This window comes from Microplitis demolitor, chromosome 1, assembly GCF_026212275.2.
Source record: "Microplitis demolitor isolate Queensland-Clemson2020A chromosome 1, iyMicDemo2.1a, whole genome shotgun sequence".
NCBI lineage: Eukaryota > Metazoa > Arthropoda > Insecta > Hymenoptera > Braconidae > Microplitis > Microplitis demolitor.
This window is the reverse complement of record NC_068545.1, coordinates 6,403,984-6,423,438: the sequence shown is the minus strand read 5'-3', so window position 1 is coordinate 6,423,438 and position 19,455 is coordinate 6,403,984. Positions and strand designations below refer to the sequence as shown.

The window sequence follows — 19,455 nt, the reverse complement described above, 5'->3', positions numbered from 1 at the left end:
AAACTCTGACACATTTTTTTGGAAGAAATAAAAGATTTTTTGTAATAACAATTGATTAATTAATTAATTGAAAGAAAAGTAAAATTCAAAAATTTGGTTCTTAAGGCCTAGCCGTAAATTTATATATATATATATATATATAATTTTTATATTATCGTGACCGAAAAGAAATAAGTATTTAATAAATAGGAAAATATTATCCCTAAGAAAAATAATTTGAAATAATTCAAAATAATTTGAAATGATTTAAAACAATTTGAAGCGACTAATATATAAATATACACTTTAGCATATGGATTAAATCATTTTTCATAATCAGGAATGTGGCTCAGATATTTTTTTAGAAAATGTCGGTACACATTTTTTTCTTTTTATTTATTGAATTTATATGCCAAGGCTTAAAGCCAGATGGTAAAAATATAAAATTTGAATTTGTCACATAAAGTACTATATAAACTGAACATATAATTTGATATTAATGAGATTTGACAAGCTAGTAGGTACTATCAATTTCTAGATTTGAGAAGAATTCAAATGCTTTATTTTTAAAACTTTCAAGAGAATGGGTGTTTATTACATCTAATGGTAGCTCCTGCCATAACCGAATTGCAGACAACAAACGAATGCTCAATGGTTGTAGTATTAAAATTTGGTATTTTAAAGGCAACATTATTGTTTTTAGCTGCAAATTTGTCAGACTGTCTGATGTCAGCATCCACATTAGGGTGTTTCAAAAAAAAAAATTTTTTTTGGTATCCAAAAATTGAAAGTATAACTGAAAATAAAAATTTTAGTACCAATCCGAGCTCTTGATAATAATATTAAGGTTTGCCTTAATCCATTTTTATATTTTCCATTTAAATAACACAGGAAAAAATATATTTTTTTTTTATAGAATTTTTTAGCTCATAAACCAATCAACGGATATTCATGCACAATAAATAATTTTGTAGAAAATTGAACGCTCTACAAAAAAACTCTCTCATCATTTTTTGATGAATCTAACTGTTCAAACGTTATTTGAGTTTAAACTCAAATTTATAGTAAATTTTGAGATCTTTTTACTTTTTCGTCGAAGCTATCAGTCTTATCACAAAATTTCATAAGAACTTTTTTATAGGTGATGTCATCCCTTACCAATTATTACGAATAAAGTTTTTCGAAATTTTACATTGTTCACAAGTTATTTGCATTTCAATGTCAAGCTCTTAAAAAAGTAGGTTTCTGATAGATTTTAAGAGCTTGTCATTGAAATGAAAATAACTAGAATACAATGCAGAATTTCGAAAAACCTTGTTCGTAATTATTTGTAGGGAATGAAATTACTTACAAAAAAGTTTTTATGATATTTTGTGATAAGGCTAATAATTTTGCTGAAAGAGTAAAAAGTTCTCAAAATTTACTATAGATTTGACTTTAAGCTCTAATAACTTTTGAACATCGAATTTCTTAATCCGGATATTTCATTGAATATCTATTGAAATTAGTCTGAATTATCTTATATATTAATTTTGACTATTGTTACTAGGGCGTGAAGTCATTTTTAACATTGATCTTATTAAGAAACTGTAAGCTTTAAAGCGTCAAATCATATCTTAAAAAAAAAATCATGAAACCTCGGAGGAGTTCCTACTCTAAAATTGATGAAGTTTTTTAAGAAAAAAATTATAAAAATATACCTGAAGTATCATAGTTGGAAAAAAAACTTTTTCAGACAGATATTAAAGCGGTAATTTTTTTATTAAAAAATTGTCAAAGTTTTTAAGAACAATATTCTGTTTATAAAAATTTATTTATTGAAAAACTTTTTTAACAATCAATGTATCAACTGTTTATATTATTCGTAAAAATAATAAAAATTAAATTATATATTATGAGTAAAAATTTACCAGGAATAAATTTCCGGCAATAAAGTAGGCAATTATTTTTTAATTATGTAAAGGAGTCTAGACAAATTACTTATGAAATTAACATCAGAAATTTCCATACTTTAAAATTTATGGTAAAATACTTGAACTGTTTAAAATATTAATAAATTAGTGTCTAAAAACCAATTGAAGCTCGTAAATAATACAAAAAAAAAAAAAAAAATGAAATATTTTTTATGGAAAAATACTGTTCTATTTAATTATTTCATACAACAGTATCGATTGTACTTACATGGATATCAAAATTTTTTACATTATTTTTTTTTATATCAACTTGATCATTTAAGTAAAAAAAAAAAAAAAAAAAAACAAAAAAAAGAATGAATATAAAGTTAGTAAATTATGAAGTAGAACGTGGTTTTAATTCTTCATAACACGATCTGAGGAAAATATAATTTTTCTTCATAGGATTATAAAACTCATGACCTTTCGACCAATCATAGGAAACAGCATAAGCGAATATTTGACCATTGTGATTAAAACAGCAGCATGTAATTGGCTGTTCCATTGGTTCTGAAGGTTTGAGTTTAGTCCTGGCGTCCTTGTCCCAAAAGCTGAACGTACCATCACTTCCTACAGTGGCAAGAGTTCCATGAACTGGATGGAAAGCAATGTCATTGACAGCATAAATATCTTGGTAACCATTTGGTGTTCCATTGGACCGATGACACTTGAATGTAAAATTATCTTTTGGATTAACTGGATTGACGTACTGTATAGCTACTCGTCCTTCAACGCTTCCAAGTGCATATCCATTAGGAACTTTTTTCTTGTCTTTAAAAATAGCAACACAACGATGCTGATATTTCAGTGGTGATTCGATCCGTTTAAATTCCTGAGGTGTTCCTTCAAGTTGATAAATTATAAGACCTCGTCCCGCAGTTCCAACAACAGCCATCGGATAATCCTTTTAATATTTTATTTAAATTGGTAATTAGTAAAAATTTATATGTCTAATTTAAAAAAATATTAATACATACAACATCAGCACAATAACATCGTTCAGGTAAATTGATAACCAGCATCGGATTAGGACTTCTCGTATCCCAGAATTTCAATGTTTTATCCCAAGATCCAGTCATAAGACAAGAATAATTAGTTCCTTTTATCCAATGACAAGTTTTTACTGGGGCATCGTGAGCTGCTACTTGAACACTTTGATTGGAAGCTAAGTCCCAACATTTTACCATTTTGTCACAAGAAGCCATGAATACTTTTGTTCCGTCCTATTAAATAATTTCAAATTTGTTCATTGTTTTGCTGGTTTCTCGAGTTTATTTTTTATGTATTATCTATAAAAATATTATAAGTAAGTCTTACATCATGCCAACAAACATCTAGAATAGGACCACCCATTGTCTGCATTGATTTTGGTACAGTTTTGCCGGTTTGTTCAACTTCCCAACATCTAACATTGCAATCCCAGGAGCCGGCAACCAAAAAATTCTGTTGGATTGACGCTGGGCTGAATGCTAAGCTTGATATTGAATCATCTGGAGGAGAGACAACTTCGAAATCCTTCATAGGATTTGCAGAACTTGGAGTTCCAGATCCCAATGCCGTAGTTTGGTTGAACATTTTTTTAATTTTTACCTTAAATGAATAAAAAAAAGTTTAATGGTAATAAAAAAAATGATACTGAAGTTAACCGACGTCTAGGCGGAATCTTTTGGGAACAATTTTTTTTACACGGGAGAGTAAATTACAAAAATAATATTTAAAAAAATGCATTTATTCATTTTTAAATTTTTTAGATGCGCATTTTTTTTCCAATTTCATTTCATTAATTATTTAGTCTGTTTATTAATAATCTAATATTTGTCTAATGTCTGCTACATTCATACTCATAAAATTAATAGTGCAATTACTCGACGCCTGATAATTTTTGGATTTTTTTTTCAAAACGATAAATAAAAAAAAAAATATTTTAAACAATTAAACCCAGTTTTTTAAAATTTTCCACATGTGCATATTTTTAGTTTTTTCTTATTTTTATTATAATTGTAGAAAAAATGAGTGTGAATATAGCAGACATCAGCTAAATTTAAAATTATTAATAAATAGAGTAAATAATTAATCTAATAAAATTTTTAAAAAACGCGAATTTAAAAAATTTTAAAATTAATAAGTGCATTTTTATAAATATTATTTTTTAAATTATTCACTCTATTTATTTAAAATTTTAAATTTGTTTGATGCCTGCTACATTTACACTAGCGTAGAAAAAAAATCCGAATATTGTTGATTTTTTTGTGAATTTCAGGATCATATATAATAAATATCAATTAATAATATTTACCTGTGTACAAGTCTAGTTAAACAATAATTTAATACTATTCAAGTAAAATTGTCAATTATTACACAAAATTGTTACTGATATTACACCCAATTCGGCAACAGACCGATGATAACAACAGAGAAATTAAATGCGTGTAAACAGAATTTATTATTTTGTGGTTAAAATTTACAAATATTTTATGACTGATTTAATTGGTCAGCAATCAGGATATGATTTTATTGGTTGAGTATTTAATGCGTGTGAATATAGCAGACATAAGAAATTTTATAACTTTTAAATAAATAAATAAATTAATTAAAATAATGAAATTTAAAAAAAAAGCGCGAACTGATTTTTCATTTATCTAAATACGCATTTTTAATTTTCATTCTTCTTACGTCTTATTTATTTATTTAAAAATTTTGAAAATTTCCAAGTCAGTTACATTTAAGGTTATTTCCAATACTCCAGTCGTCATAAAATTTTCAAGACCTCTAGGATTTTGTAAAATGAAAATGAACCTTTACAACTTAACCTCTCGTTGAATTGGTCATTGATTGAGAGATTCGTTGTCAAATTTTTTGTAATACAATAAATTTAAATATAAATAACAATGTCGAAATTAGTTCCATTGGTAATGACTGGAGCAAAAAGTAAGTAATTAATTATTCATTTTATTATTTATTTAATTAAATTTATTTAAAAATCTATTTTTGAATAAGACAGTGATAATTCTTACATAACATCAGTTATGTCTGATGTATTTAATCTTTCTGGTTTATCAAACCCGAACTTATATATTAAATTTATTTAATTAATTAATTATTAATATTGTTACCATTATTAATATCATTTTTTTTTAATCAGAGGCTTACACTGTAGCCAAGCCAGAAGCCGTAAGATTTATGCGATATGCTAAAGTGGAATTATCTCCACCAACTTTGGGAGATTTACCAGCAATTCGACAGGGTTTCGGTAAATTGATTCATGCAGCCAAGAGTGGAAGCTACAAAAATCTCACTGTTCGTGAAGCTTGGCTCAATACCCTAGTTTTTATTGAAGTTTGGTGCTGGTTCTTCATCGGTGAAGTGATTGGCAAGAGGCATCTCGTTGGTTACAAAGTTTAAACTGTCAATATATTTAAATATCTTGAAATGGATAGATGTCATTAATTAGATATATCTTTAATTATAATAAAAATAATGTTCAGAGTCATCAATAAATAAATTGCCGTAAAATGTTTAATCCCATTGGGGTTTTTATTGCATTTTAATTTTATTCATCTGTTATTTACTTTGTTTTAGTTTTTGTGGCATAGGTAAAATACCTGGTACCGGATCATTCCATGGATTTGTATGTCTATATTTAGTCAAATTTAGTAAATATAAGTATAGGGTAGAGATACCATTTTTGGCTACTCTAGACCATTTTTTCATATTTGAAAAATTTAAATAAAATCATTTTTAAAATACGCAATGACAATTAATATTTTAAATGCGTTCAAAGATACTTTCATCACACTAGTGCAATGGAAGTTTTTTTTAATATTTTTTCATACATTAAAATAAAGTATTAAATGTCCAAAAATGGAGCAGTGGCCACAAATGCTACTTCTACCCTATAACTACTAGAGTGATCAGGTACTGAGTCTCTTACTCAGTTCAAAGAACTCTAAACGTAAGCTTTGATATATATTTATATATTTCAATTGTCAATCAATTTATTTCTAAACATTGATAAATTCAAACTTACAAGCAACTTTATTAAGTAAAAAACGTAGTACTAGATCACTTTATGTAATTGTATATCTATATTTAGTCAAATTTAGCAGATATACAAATACCTGAGTGTTCAGATACTAGGAGCATGTTCAGAAATATACTCTGAAGATGAAAAATTACCTGTCCAGGTGTGATTACTACCTTTGTAATGTTAAATCGCATCTCTGGTTCGACCAGAGGATATTTCTGAACGCAGGAGTTTAATATTTCTCTTCCAGAGTGTGTTTCTGAACATGCCGTAGTTTTCTGATCGTACTGGGTTTCTTCCCTAAAACTATAATAATTTTTTAGAAGGAATTAATAGTTTACACTAATCAAAATAATTGTAAAATTAAAATGGTTTTAAAAAAAAAAGTTTAACAACAAACCCGGATTGAAAAATTTTGATGTTTTATCATTCCCGGTTAAGAATTCCGATTGAGTCCGATTGACATCCGATTGGGATCTGATTGAGTTTAATCGGAATGAATCGGTTTCAATCGGAAAATAATATTTTTATTTCTTAATTATTTTCCGATTGAAACCTATTCATTCCAATTAAAAATTTCAAATAAAAATTTTAAGTTATTTCTATTCAATTTTACTGTTTATTTGTATTTAATTAATCTGTGAAATAGAATTGAATTTTACCCACACTAATTCTTATTTAGAGTATTTTCAAACTTGTTTTCAATAATTTTTAGTCTGGTTTTAGCCGCCTCTAGATCAAAATCCGACTTTTCTCATAATATTTTGCCTTCTTTTGTTGTTATCCAGACCAGAATTAGACTTTCACTGCCTATTATTTTCAATAGTATATTTTTGATCGTCTTGAGACCAAAAACATCTTAAAATTTTTGTAAAAATTTAAAGACAGACGAATTAGTTTAAATACAATCTAGTTAGACTAAAATCAAATCAAATTTTTCGACCCAGAAGTATAAGTTAATAATAAATAAATGTATTTTATTTTTATCATACAAGGCATAATATCAATTGATAAGTAATATGGTTGTTACTTTACCAATTAAATTTATTATAATTAGTAATATAACAACAATAAATAACAACATTACTTTTTACAGTTTTATAAATTCTATAACAATAATTTGAAATTAAAATAAAGTTGACAATACATTATTTAATACAAATTAATTGGCAGTTTTTTCGAATTTTGAAAAATTGAAGTATCCGGTAATTTTTTCAGATCATTGTGTTCAAATCTAATGACAATAAATTGTTACATTTAAGAGTTTATTCCACTTAAATCTTGAACAAATAAGTTTTGTTAAAACCAAGTTATCAACAATAAATATTATTAATATAATTATATAAAAAAAAAATATATAAATGTGGATGTGGCAGATATGAGACAATTTATAAATTTTAAATAAATAAAAATAATGAAATTGAAAAAAAGCGCGTACTGATTTTTCAATTATTTAAATACGCATTTTTTAAAATTTCTACTCACATTTTATTTATTTATTCCAAAATTCAAAAAATTATTAACTGTCAGCTACATTCACATTCATCAAAAAAACTTTATTATAAAAATTCATAGAACTTTCGCAGTCTATTTCTTTAATTTGTTAAAAATTTTTATAAATCGAAATTCAATTTTTTTTTTAAATTTGGTTTTAAAACCGGGTGCATGTCTATTACACAGAGCTCGATGATACAGATAATCAATTACCCAGATCCTAATGACACAGAATGACTTTCTTACTTTTTGACTGTAAATCTTAAATCAAAAAGAAAATATTGGATTCAAGAATTTCTGAGAATTTTTATAGAATTTCTATAGTAAACCAGGACTTGTTACTGTCTAAGAAAATTTATAGAAAATCAGAACTTGTCATCGTTTAAGAAAATGCATAAAAAATCTGTTGAAAATCTGGATTTTTTACCATGTAAAAATATTTATAGAAAAATAAATTTAAAATATTCTTTTCTATTTAATATTTACGGTCAGTAAGTAAGAAAGTCAATCTGTGTCATCAGGATCTGGGTGATTGATTGTTTGTATCATCAGGAATCTGAGTAATGGGAATATCGATATTTAGGGATCTGGATCATCAATACATGTGCGTCATCGGGATCTGTTTAATAGACATCTGCCTTTAAAACCCACTATTTTTTTTTTTACTTTCAATCACCAAATTAATTGATGTGCCAACTATTTTACAATTATTTATAATTAATTAAATATAGTGAAAAAAAAATACAATTTATATTATTTTAATTATTGCCTTTTGGATTATTTTTTTCGTCGGAATCGATGACACCTAAATGTTGAACATTCCATAGATTCTTATATACAGATTTTGTTTTTTTTAATAATTCTTGATGCGTTCCTTTTTCAGCAACTTTTCCATTTTCTAAAACTAGTATTTCGTCTGCATCCATAACTGTCGATAGACGATGAGCAATAACGATTGAAGTTCGTCCAACAGTCGCACGACGTAATGCATCCAAAATATGTAATTCTGTTATTGAATCTAAAGCTGACGTAGCTTCGTCGAATATCAATATCGGGCTATTTTTTAAAATAGCCCGCGCGATGGCAACTCTTTGTTTTTCACCGCCGCTCAATTTTAAGCCTCTTTCACCCACCGGAGTATCATATCCTTTAGGCCATTTAAGAATAACATCATGCAAATTAGCCATCGCTGCTGCTTCGTAAACTTCATTTCTACTTTTATTTAAATTTCCATAACTCAAATTATAATAAATCGATTCATGAAATAATACTGAATCTTGTGGTACAATTGCAATTGCTTGTCTCAATTCATTTAAATTGACACTAGAAATATTTTGATCATTTATTAAAATATTACCCTGCTGTGGATCAAAAAATCTGTACAATAATCTAACGATTGACGTTTTTCCAGATCCAGATCCACCCACAATAGCAACTTTTTTTCCACTTGAAATAGTAAAAGAAATGTTGTCTAATATTGTTTTTCCTGGTATATATTGAAAACTGACATTATCAAAAAAAATATTTGACGTTGCTGGTGAAATAACAAAACTTTTAGCGTTTGATTTATTTTCAATAGCTGGCGGTCGTGCCATTAATGAAAACATTGTTTGCATATCAATCAACGCTTGTCTAACTTCGCGATAAACGGATCCTAGAAATCCTAATGGAACTGATAATTGAAATAATAATCCATTGACCATAACTAAGTCACCAACAGTCATTGTTCCATTAATTATATTTTTAGCAGCCATCAACATAATTAACGTCAAGGCGCCGCTAAAAATTAAATTCTGTCCAAAATTAAGTAATGCTAAACTGGTACTAGTTTTCAATGATGCCTCTTCATATTTTTTCAACGACGCGTCATATCTTTCAGCTTCAAATTTTTCGTTATTAAAATATTTAACTGTTTCATAATTAATAAGTGAATCGATAGCTTTATTACCAGCTTCATTTTCAGCTTTGTTCATATAAACACGAAATTTAGTCCTCCACTGAGTTATACCGAGAGTAAATGCTGTATAAATACCAACGCATCCTAGAGAAATTGCTGAATACTCAATCCCACAATTAATTCCTAATATCGCACTGACTAATGCCAATTCAAATATTGTTGGCACGACATTAAATACCATTGCTGATAAAACAAAATTAATTCCACGACTTCCTCGATCAATTGTCTTCGACAACGCTCCTGTTTGTCTTGTCAAATGAAAAGATAAATCAAGATTGTGCAGATGTTGGAAAACATTTCTAGCAATTTTGCGAATTGAATTCTGTGCAACTTTTGAAAACACGGCATTTCTTAATTCATTAAAACCAGCAGCGCTGCAACGCGCGATACCGTATCCTAAAAGAAGGGAAGTTGCTATTGTGACAACTGTATCTGGTGCTGTATTTAAACTGAGAATCGCATCACCTCCAGCTGATACTGATACCTCATTAAGTTTATCTATTGCGTGTTTAAAAAAAAATGGTACTGTAACACTTACTACCTTTGAACCTACTAATAAACCAACTGCTATTTTAACTCTTTTACGTATTTCTGGATCATCTTCTGGCCAAATGTAACTGAGCATTGCTTTTATCATCTCCGAACTTGTTATCGGTGGACTATCTTTTAAATTAAAAGTTTGATCACCTAAATTGGAGACTCCTGGATGGAAACAATTTCTTTTTTGTTGCCCAGGTCTGTTACCAGTAACTCCATCAACAATTAATGAATTTTTTACAGGTGTAATTACAGGTTTAGCTTGTGGAATATTCTGTTTTGCTTGGGCTCGGTCAATACTGTTTCCACTACTGGACCTCGTAACGATTATTGACTTATATTTTGAAAGTATATTATAATAAATTAGATGATTACTTGGAAAAATTTTTGTTTCCCCTATTTTTATTTGATGTTTTGTCAAACGAGGAAAACTGCTACAGATTAATCGAGTCACCATGATTAATTATTTGTAAACACTATGGTTACCATGTACACTTTAGCACGTGCTAAATATATTAATAAATAATTATTTATTTAGTTGCTATCTATAAATATAATTGTTAATAAGTATAAGGTTTCCATGCAATTATATATTTAAAAAAATAAATAAATATAATCTCATAACCTGTAATCTTTGAATGTTTGATAATAAAGTGCAGTACGAGTGATAAAATAATAGATCACATATTTGTCAATTGTGTTGCAATTTTAAAATGAATTTCGTAACAATTAAATTTAAAATATAATTTTTATTTTTGAAATTTAATTTTCTAGTACTTGCTCATTAAATTTTATGTTGATATTTTTAAATTTCTATTAGAAAATTTCTGTCTTATCGACAGGTAAAATACACATTATGTAAATATATATATAAATAAAATTTTTTGATAAATATTGATGACGATGACAATTATACTTAGAGTTAGAACGCAGTTAGAAATTTATTTATGTCTTTTTTCTTCCAAATAAATATAATTTTTTAATCAGTTTTACTTTCTAACCACGAATTGTATTTACAATATGATAACTCGGTGATGTAACAAAATTTTAAAAGGTTTTTGAATGTGTGGCTAAATATATCAGCTGATAAATAATAATAACCACTTGTGAGTTTTTTTTTATTTTTGTGTAAATTAATATGATGATAAAGGTATGATTTTTTTTTTGCTATTAAAAAAATTGATAAATAATTAAATTAGTAGATATATTTATCTAAATATATATATAAATATTTATTTTTTGCAGAATCAAATTTTCTAAAATGAAAAAAATATTCTGGTTTATAAAATAAATCAATGAGTGGAACGAAACCAAAAAAAAAAAAAATGAAGATTTATAAATTCAAATAATGCGGCACTGATTTATTAATTATCAATATTAGTTAATTGTTAAAATAGAATTTAAAAAATGAAAATATCCATGTCTACCATCGCTTTTCTTAGTTTCATCTTAATGCTTTCCATTTTCGTTGCCAAAATAACTAATTTGATTGCTACGGATGTGGAATCGAATGTAGATACAGTTAAACCAAAATATTATGATATTGATGATTCTCCAGATCATCTCATGTGGTTTTTACAGGTAAATAAAAAATAAAAAGCTGAATAAGTGTGCAAATGCTCCTGCTTAATGAGCTGATTTTTGTATTTTTTTTTTAATGAAAATTGCTATTGATTAAATTTATTTATCCGTAAAATTAAAAATCGAAATATACAAGCTAAGTGCAGTAATAATTCAACATTTTTAAAAAACTTTTTTTAATGCGAAACTACTTAGAATATTTAAAAAATTTACGGAAATAAAACAAATTTTTTTACTCAAATTTGAAAAGAATTTAATCATATTTCTATCAACTACATATCTTTATGTTAGAAAATTTCGAAATTAACGTTTTTAATTAAAATATTTTAAGGCTTTTTACTAAAAGTTCTACCAGGCCAATAAAGTACAAGAAAATAATGGAATTGCGAAATAAATTTTTTTTATGATTTGTAGGGAGTAAATATTTTCTTAATTAGCAAAAATGTGTCGGCATAAATTAAAAAAAATTATATTGAGTAGAGTAGAAGTAGTATTTGTGACCACTGCTTTATTTTTGGACATTTAATACTTTATTTTAATTCATAAAAAAGGATTAAAAAAAAAGTCTATTGTAATAGTGTGATAAAAGTATTTTCGAATTCATTTAAGAAATTAATTATGTCATTGCGTATTTTACAAATTATTTTATTTAAAATTTCTGAGTGGCTACAACTTCCACCCTAATTCTAAAAGAAAATTTTTTTTAATTTTTATTACTGAATTCAAAGGCTTGCATATATTTTACAAGTAAGTAAATTCGATCAGTAGTAATTAAAAAAAAAATAACTCATCTAGCTTTTTTTCTAGATATAAAAAATTCTCTCTCTTAATTTTTTACTAGTAAAAGTTAATATTAAAATTGTATTTTTTTTTTTTAGATCTCAGATATTCATATAAGTATTTTTAAAGATTACTCAAGAATAACGGAATTTAAAGAATTTTGTGATATTACTGTTAAAACAATAAAACCTGTAGTTGTATTAGCATCAGGTGATTTAACTGATGCCAAAACTAAAGATGCCATGGGCTCTAAGCAAAGCTTAGAAGAATGGCAACACTATGAAAGAGTACTTAAAGAGACAGCTGTTACAAAAAAAACTACTTGGCTGGATACTCGAGGCAATCATGGTATAAATTACGTTAATATATTTTATTTGTATCACATCTGTGTTTTACTAAACTTTACAACATATATAAATCATGTCTCTTTCAGTCTCTCTCTTATTTAGGTACTCTCAAACCTCGTCTCTCTTGTTTCTACTGATATGACTATAATCTATAATTTTTCTTTTGCCAATATACCAACTAAATCCCTTTCATTATCAAACGGTCTTTAATTGTACTTTCAATTTCTCGAAAGTAGGCATATCCTCATCCACATCATCCTTCAATTTACTCAATAATAACTGCCTGACCGTATTCTTATATTTTATCCCATTCCATTATTCTGTCATTCACCTCTATTTTTACAAGTCTTTTAGCATTCTCACATTCTACGTTAAAATATATTCAAATTTAATAACTTGATTACGTATTTTATTTGAATTCGAATTCACTCCGTCACTTGGAGTTCCGAGGTTTTAAAAAAAAATCCACATAGGGAGTAAATAGTGAGATTGTTTTTTCAGCAGGGTCATTTCGGAGTGATCTGGATTTTATTTAAATTCACATTCATTCCGAACCGAAGTTTCGATTTTAAATTAAACTCCCCTTCGGAGTGAATATCACTCCGAGGAGATTAAAGAAATAAGCAATAATCTACTCCGCATTCACTCCGCTAATTTTTTACAGAGTGCGAAAAAATTACTATGTCTTAATTAATTAGTACGAGGTGCAATAACTTTCTAATTATTAAAGCAGTAATTTCTTTTTTATTTTTGTTTGTTTTTCTTTAAATCAAATTTAAATTTATATATATAAGGTTTATGTATACTACCGATTGGCATAAAATATTAAAATAATTTTTAATTATATTTTTTTTCAGATAATTTTAACATTATATCAATTAATTCTCCAGAAAATTACTACAAAAATTACTCAGTACAAGGAAAAAAACACCCACGTTCGTATCTACATCAAATATCAACAAGCAATGAGAAATTTTCTTTCATTGCAATAGATGCGTGTCTTGAGCCGGGACCAAGACGTCCATTTAATTTTATCGGATTTCTGGATCATCAAGAAATAAATAATATTAAAAAACTTGCTCAAGAGTCTCGACGTTTAAATAGCGATTATATTATTTGGTTTGGACATTATCCTACGTCTTCTATTTTAACCAACGATACAAAGAGTGTTAGAAATATTATGGGTAAGCCATTCGGTTTTTATCTAAAAAATTCTCTTTATTATAATAATTTTTTATTGTAATTTAGGTGACTATAGAGAAGGGATGGTCTACCTTTGTGGACATTATCATACTCTTGGAGGTACATTACCTGAAATGTATACTATTCAACATGCAGGATTTTTAGAATTAGAATTGGGAGATTGGAAAGACAATCGTATGTGAGTATTAAAATTCAAAAAAATATTTTTTAATGTTTACGTATAAAAATATGTCTTTTTAGAATTCATGACACAATATATTTTATGATAATATAAAATATAAATTTTAATTAATTATTAGGTACCGAGTTGCTGCAATAGATCATGGACAATTTTCATTCATTGATGCCAAACATGGTGATTGGCCTGTAATACTGATAACAAATCCTAAACATGCTCTTTATAAAATGCCGACTAAAGAAAATTTGGATTCTATTATTAAATCTACACACATAAGGTATGAAATTAAATTTTGAAGATGAAAATATTAGCAGATTTTATAGATATTATCATTAAAATTTTTTTTTTCCGTAGAGTTTTGGCATTTTCTACAGCACCAATTAAAACAGTTAAAGTAAAAATAAATAATGAAGCCTGGATTTATTGTGATCATATTAAAGGACCGCTTTACACTGCTAAGTGGAATGCAACTTTGTATAAAAATGGATTACAAGTTATACACGCTCAGGTTGTAGATGAATATGGCAAAGAAAAAGAAATAATGCAACCTTTCGCTTTAGATAAAACTCGTTTATCATTTAAAGTTCTATCTAGATTTATTCTTATGTCTAATGCAACTACAGTCGTAAGTATATTGATATAAGGTAAAAGACCTAGAACTCTATCAGTGAACTAATACCCAATCACTTATGTATTTGTATATCCATATTCCCTAATTAAGAACTCGGGTTGAACCCGATTAAAATCAGAAAGTTCCGGATGGATCCAATTGGAAGCTCTGATTAATGTTCGAATTCCGATCGAATGTTTGTTCCCGATTGAGTTTCAATCGGGTTCAGTCGTATTTAATCGGAGTTTTTAATCAAGGCTTACTAAATTTTACTAAATATGGATATAAAAATACATGAAGTGATTGAGTACTAGTTCCCCGATCAAGTACTAGGTCTTTTATCGTAATTATAATCGTTTTTATAAAAAAACATTCCGGAAAAAAATAATTTAAATAGACAGAGACATAAATCTGTTATTTTATTTAGATCTAGTTTTTAATTATTTAGATCTATGGATTGGAGTTAACAAATACAGCAAATTATCGAATTATAAACATTGAAAATTTTAAATTTTAGAGAGATATCGGGACCTGGTAAAAAAAAAAATCGGTCTGTCGGTTGACCCTGTGGGCCAGCCCCAAAACTTCCTGCCCATTTCGAGCTCCTTGAGCTAGAAAAATTGTTGTGGATACATTTTCGAGCTCAAGGAGCTCGTATACCTTTGTTTTCGAAAAATAACGTTTTTTAACATTTTTTCTACAACGATATCTCTCGAACGAATAAACCGATTGAGACGTTTAAGGTGGAAATCGACGCGTTTTATTGAGTTCTACAACTGATCAAATTTTGAAATTGATTTATCGAGTCGTTTTTGAGAAATTTCCAAAATACTAAAAAAAATTTTTTTTTTTCAATTCTTTCGTTAACGGTTTCTCTTTAACGAATGAACTGATTTTGATTGTTGAGAAAGCATTCGGCGCCGCTCATAAAGTTTAAAGCTGATTAGATTTTGGAATCAATCCATCGAGAGAATTAAAAGTTATTCAAAAAAAACATTTTTGAAAAATTTTTATTTTTAAAATATCTCCGAACGTACCCTACCGATTAAGCTCAAATTTTCAGTGTTTATAGTAAATAACAAGCCGCGTCGAATGACACCTTGAAGATCAAAATCGGTTCATCCGTTCAAAAGTTACAGAATATTTACATACGTACGTACGTACATTGAATTTAGTCAGAATAGCTTCCTAGAACCTGAAAACGTCGACATCTGTTGGAATTTCGATTTTCACAAATCGAGGTGAAACCAATAACTTCCCAAATTTTTGAAAATTTGCAATTTTTTTAGCGGGAAGTTAAAAATCCAATATTTTAAATCTAAGGAGATCTATCTGAGTCTGAGTAGATTTTAAAAAAAATAGATCAAATGATCTATCAACGTGGGTCCAAATTTCGAAATCTAGTCAGATCTCATTAAATTTTAATTATTTTTTTCTGGGAATATTTTTGGATTAAATAAAAAAAAATGATATCAGTATTTATTGAATTTTTAAAAATAATTTTTAGTTTGAAGTTTCATACATCATAATGGTCTTGCTGAATATTATCCCTTTGTGTGTTTTCCGTCTTTGTCACAAGCTCTGTGAATTAAAAAAAATAAAAAGACCTCGAATTAGAATAAAAATAATAAAATGGTTTGTCAAAAAATTCTGGATTCTGTCAACAGTTGATCGATTATTTTATCCTTTAATTTTTTATGCAGTTTACTTAACAGTTGGTAAGTTTTTCAATTTACTTTTAGTCATTTTTCAATCAACTCTACATTGAAAAATACATGTCTTGTTATTATTTTTTTTTTTTTTAAGGACCTTGGGCTATTGGAGAAATAATTGATGACCAAATTGGGGTCGTATTTGCATGGGGAATGTTTATAAAAGATTCGTATTTACCTGGATCATTCACTTACGCTTATGGATTTTATCAGTTATTATCATTTCACATGCCTTTGACGTTTCTTTTGGCATATATGATTGATAGACGGTAATTGATACTTGATCAGTTAATCTTATTTTTACTTTAAAAGTAAAAAATATTAAATATTAATGATCTTAAAGTTAAAGACAATTAACAATTCTTGAATTTTCAACTAATTAATTACAAAAAAAAAAATATGCACATGTAGAAAATTAAAAAAACTATAGGTGCAATTATTTGAAATATTTTTTTTTTTATAATTTATTGTTCGGAAAAAATCAAAAAATTATTAGACCTTAACTAAATTCAGTATCATAAATATTAATATATTGCTTATTTATTTTTCACAATAGATTTGAAGAATTTGAAAAGACATCTCGAAAATCATCAAATATATTTTATATTTTTTGTATAAATTTACCATTTTTATTATTAATCATGATGCAAACCAGTATGACATATTTCTTTTGGTTGGCTTATGGAACCCTGGCAACTATTTTGTGTCCTCTTAGAACTTGGAGTATTATTTTAGCACTCGTTTTATGGTACCAAGTTTATAGACTACCAAATCATTGTCTGAGGTGAGTATGTCTCTGCTATTAACTGATTCCAGTAACTTCATGACAAGTGATCCCAAAATTATAAGAGTTATTAAATGGTGATTTGATCAGTGGGATCAGTTGACATAAAATTACAAGAAAAAAAAGAAATTCCTGATTAAAAAAATTTTTACTCGCCCTAAGAAACTTTTTGCATTATAAATTGAAAATAAAAATATTTCTTGGAGCGAGAAAAACTTTTGTTGAGCCAAGAAATTATTTTTTCTGAGTAGTACTACGATTTTTAATAAAAAAAATTATCTCTGATTTAATTGATAAATTAAACTTATGAACAACATTCGTTAATTGATTATTGAATATTTAAAATAATTTTTTTTTGTCTTAGATCTGCAACATTTGCATGGTCAACTTCCAGAGAATCATCAGTAAATAAAAAATAATAACTATAGTAATTTTTAAAAATAGAAAAAGACTTACGCTTTACCAAAAAGTAAACGATAAAATTATACCTAATGCCGGATAGTTATAAAACTATCTCAAGTTAAAGCCCATTTGATAATTTATTTACCAACTATAAATATTTATAGAAACAAATTAAATTTCCATATTTTTTTTTAGTATATTTAAATATATATATAATAAATATATACCTATATTTCAAATATTTTTCTAAATATATATACATATATGTATATATATATATATATAATATTCCTCCATATACTTCATCCTAGAACTGACTACGAATTTTATTAGATAATTATTGAGAGATATTAATTTGTAATATTATTGTGATATATCTATACAATCGAAGTTATTTATTTATTATTACTATTATATTACTGAAATTAATTATCGACTATCTCAATTAAGAACATCCGAACTCCATATTTTTGATGAAATAATTTTTTTACACCCTATTAAAGTATTTTTTTTTTTTTTTTTATATATGATCCTGAAGTTTCAAGACCATTAGCATTTTTTTTTTTTTTTTTTTTTTTTTTTAAACAAATTACTTAGAAAAAAAAATAAATACTAAAAATATGCACTTGTAGAAAATTTAAATAACTGTAGGTGCAATTTTTTGAAATATTTTTTTTTTTATAATTTATCGCTTTGAAAAAAATCTAAAAAATCTTAGATGTCGGTTAACTTCAGTATCATTTTTGTATCCTAAGCAATAATTTCTATACATAATACATGTTTGAATATTTTTGTAGAGTTGAAAAAATTAATGTATAAGTATTTTTTTGGCCTCCTGTAATATTACAAAGAAATCCCGCATAAAAAAATATATATGTTCCATATAGCCAATGCATTGATGCATATATGTCACATATATATTTTTTCCTATGGAATTAATTTCTCAATTGAGACTTCTACTGATGTCGATATAAATATAAATTGAGTGTGAATGTAGCAGATATGAGACAATTTATAAATTTTAAATTAACAAATGAATTTATTAAAATAGTGAAATTTATAAAAATGCGCGCACTGATTTTTTAATTATATAAATACGCATTTTTTACTTTTTATTCTACTCATATTTTATTTATTAATTCCATAATTAAAAAAATTGACAATTGTCAGCTACATTTACACTCATAATGTAAATTAGAGTAATCAAAGAAAGTACTGCAAAATAGTATTTTACACACTTACGGAGCAAAGTAGGACATTTCGACCCTCGTGTGTAAATGTCCACCCAAGCCGAAGGCGAGAGCAAACACGCGGATTGGGATTCCCTACTTTCCTCCGTGGTGTGTAAACGATTTTTCACTAGATCTGCACCCGAAAGTTAAACTTTTGCCTCTATTTATGGGACAAATGATTAATTTTTATTATTTTTTTTTCACAAAAAAAAAAAACGAACTTCTTCCCTTTAAACAGGACAGGAATGTACGTGGAGAAATTGCTCTCGTTTTAAATGTTATGGTGTTATAGTAAAGCCGCACCATGTTGGACACTTTACAGAAATTGAAGTAAACACTCGTGCAAAAATTACTATGGCCATGGTAAAAATTCCAATGATTTCAGGAATACGTGATATAGTCTTTATCTATTTTACTATGGCCATAGTAATTTTTTCATGTGTTTATTTCAATTTCCGTAAGGTGACTAACATGGACCGGTTTATTATGACGCCATAGCATTTCAAGCACGAATAATTTCTTGGTGTAAACTTCCGGCGCAGGTATGGCGAAAAATATTGATTAATTAATTATTGTTATTGTCGTATGTTTTTTGACAAATACTGTTTCACTATATTTAAATATTTATTTTATAATTAGATGTTTAATTTATTTGAACAGTGTGTAATTGAAAATGGAACCAA

The 19,455-nt window shown here is 27.0% G+C and overlaps 4 protein-coding genes across 5 annotated transcripts; 2 read left to right on the top strand and 2 right to left on the bottom strand.

Annotated features, from left to right (window-relative positions):
• Positions 1-1,886: 1,886 nt before the first annotated feature.
• LOC103575509 (protein Rae1) lies at positions 1,887-4,587 on the bottom strand. The gene is made up of 4 exons (XM_008555324.3): positions 4,228-4,587; positions 3,249-3,521; positions 2,909-3,154; positions 1,887-2,835 (listed from the first exon to the last, which is right to left on the bottom strand). Exons 2-4 carry the CDS (start codon positions 3,504-3,506, stop codon positions 2,269-2,271), a joined length of 1,071 nt encoding a protein of 356 aa, XP_008553546.1. The 5' UTR covers positions 3,507-3,521; positions 4,228-4,587; the 3' UTR covers positions 1,887-2,268.
• Positions 4,588-4,712: 125 nt separating this feature from the next.
• On the top strand, positions 4,713-5,451 carry LOC103575510 (ATP synthase subunit g, mitochondrial). The gene is made up of 2 exons (XM_008555325.3): positions 4,713-4,859; positions 5,074-5,451. The coding sequence occupies exons 1-2, from the start codon at positions 4,820-4,822 to the stop codon at positions 5,331-5,333; spliced, it is 300 nt and encodes a 99-aa protein (XP_008553547.1). The 5' UTR covers positions 4,713-4,819; the 3' UTR covers positions 5,334-5,451.
• Positions 5,452-7,121: 1,670 nt separating this feature from the next.
• LOC103575507 (iron-sulfur clusters transporter ABCB7, mitochondrial) lies at positions 7,122-10,739 on the bottom strand. Of its 2 annotated transcripts, none has more exons than XM_008555320.2 (2): positions 10,569-10,739; positions 7,122-10,488 (listed from the first exon to the last, which is right to left on the bottom strand). In XM_008555320.2, exon 2 carries the CDS (start codon positions 10,398-10,400, stop codon positions 8,208-8,210), a length of 2,193 nt encoding a protein of 730 aa, XP_008553542.1. In that variant the 5' UTR covers positions 10,401-10,488; positions 10,569-10,739; the 3' UTR covers positions 7,122-8,207. The 2 variants fall into 2 exon arrangements, with proteins under 2 accessions (XP_008553542.1, XP_008553543.1); XM_008555321.2 differs by having other exon boundaries at positions 7,122-10,449.
• A 122-nt stretch (positions 10,740-10,861) lies between these two features.
• Positions 10,862-17,995, top strand: LOC103575506 (transmembrane protein 62). The gene is made up of 11 exons (XM_008555319.3): positions 10,862-11,093; positions 11,189-11,524; positions 12,403-12,652; positions 13,509-13,835; positions 13,900-14,032; positions 14,154-14,309; positions 14,387-14,657; positions 16,150-16,360; positions 16,449-16,623; positions 16,911-17,138; positions 17,503-17,995. The coding sequence occupies exons 2-11, from the start codon at positions 11,351-11,353 to the stop codon at positions 17,555-17,557; spliced, it is 1,980 nt and encodes a 659-aa protein (XP_008553541.1). The 5' UTR covers positions 10,862-11,093; positions 11,189-11,350; the 3' UTR covers positions 17,558-17,995.
• Positions 17,996-19,455: the final 1,460 nt, after the last annotated feature.

What these genes read in the sequence shown, in the direction of transcription:
- LOC103575506 (XM_008555319.3), top strand. Translation starts at nt 11,351, where the DNA reads ATGAAAATATCCATGTCTACCATCGCTTTTCTTAGTTTCATCTTAATG. An exon ending in GATTGGAAAGACAATCGTAT is followed by an intron (nt 14,033 to 14,153) that starts GTGAGTATTAAA and finishes ATTAATTATTAG; the next exon opens with GTACCGAGTTGCTGCAATAG. An exon ending in TGCAGTTTACTTAACAGTTG is followed by an intron (nt 16,361 to 16,448) that starts GTAAGTTTTTCA and finishes TTTTTTTTTAAG; the next exon opens with GACCTTGGGCTATTGGAGAA.
- LOC103575509 (XM_008555324.3), bottom strand. Translation starts at nt 3,506, where the DNA reads ATGTTCAACCAAACTACGGCATTGGGATCTGGAACTCCAAGTTCTGCA. An exon ending in TAGATGTTTGTTGGCATGAT is followed by an intron (nt 3,155 to 3,248) that starts GTAAGACTTACT and finishes ATTATTTAATAG; the next exon opens with GACGGAACAAAAGTATTCAT. An exon ending in GATGTTATTGTGCTGATGTT is followed by an intron (nt 2,836 to 2,908) that starts GTATGTATTAAT and finishes AAATATTAAAAG; the next exon opens with GATTATCCGATGGCTGTTGT.
- LOC103575510 (XM_008555325.3), top strand. Translation starts at nt 4,820, where the DNA reads ATGTCGAAATTAGTTCCATTGGTAATGACTGGAGCAAAAA. An exon ending in GGTAATGACTGGAGCAAAAA is followed by an intron (nt 4,860 to 5,073) that starts GTAAGTAATTAA and finishes TTTTTTAATCAG; the next exon opens with AGGCTTACACTGTAGCCAAG.
- LOC103575507 (XM_008555320.2), bottom strand. Translation starts at nt 10,400, where the DNA reads ATGGTGACTCGATTAATCTGTAGCAGTTTTCCTCGTTTGACAAAACAT.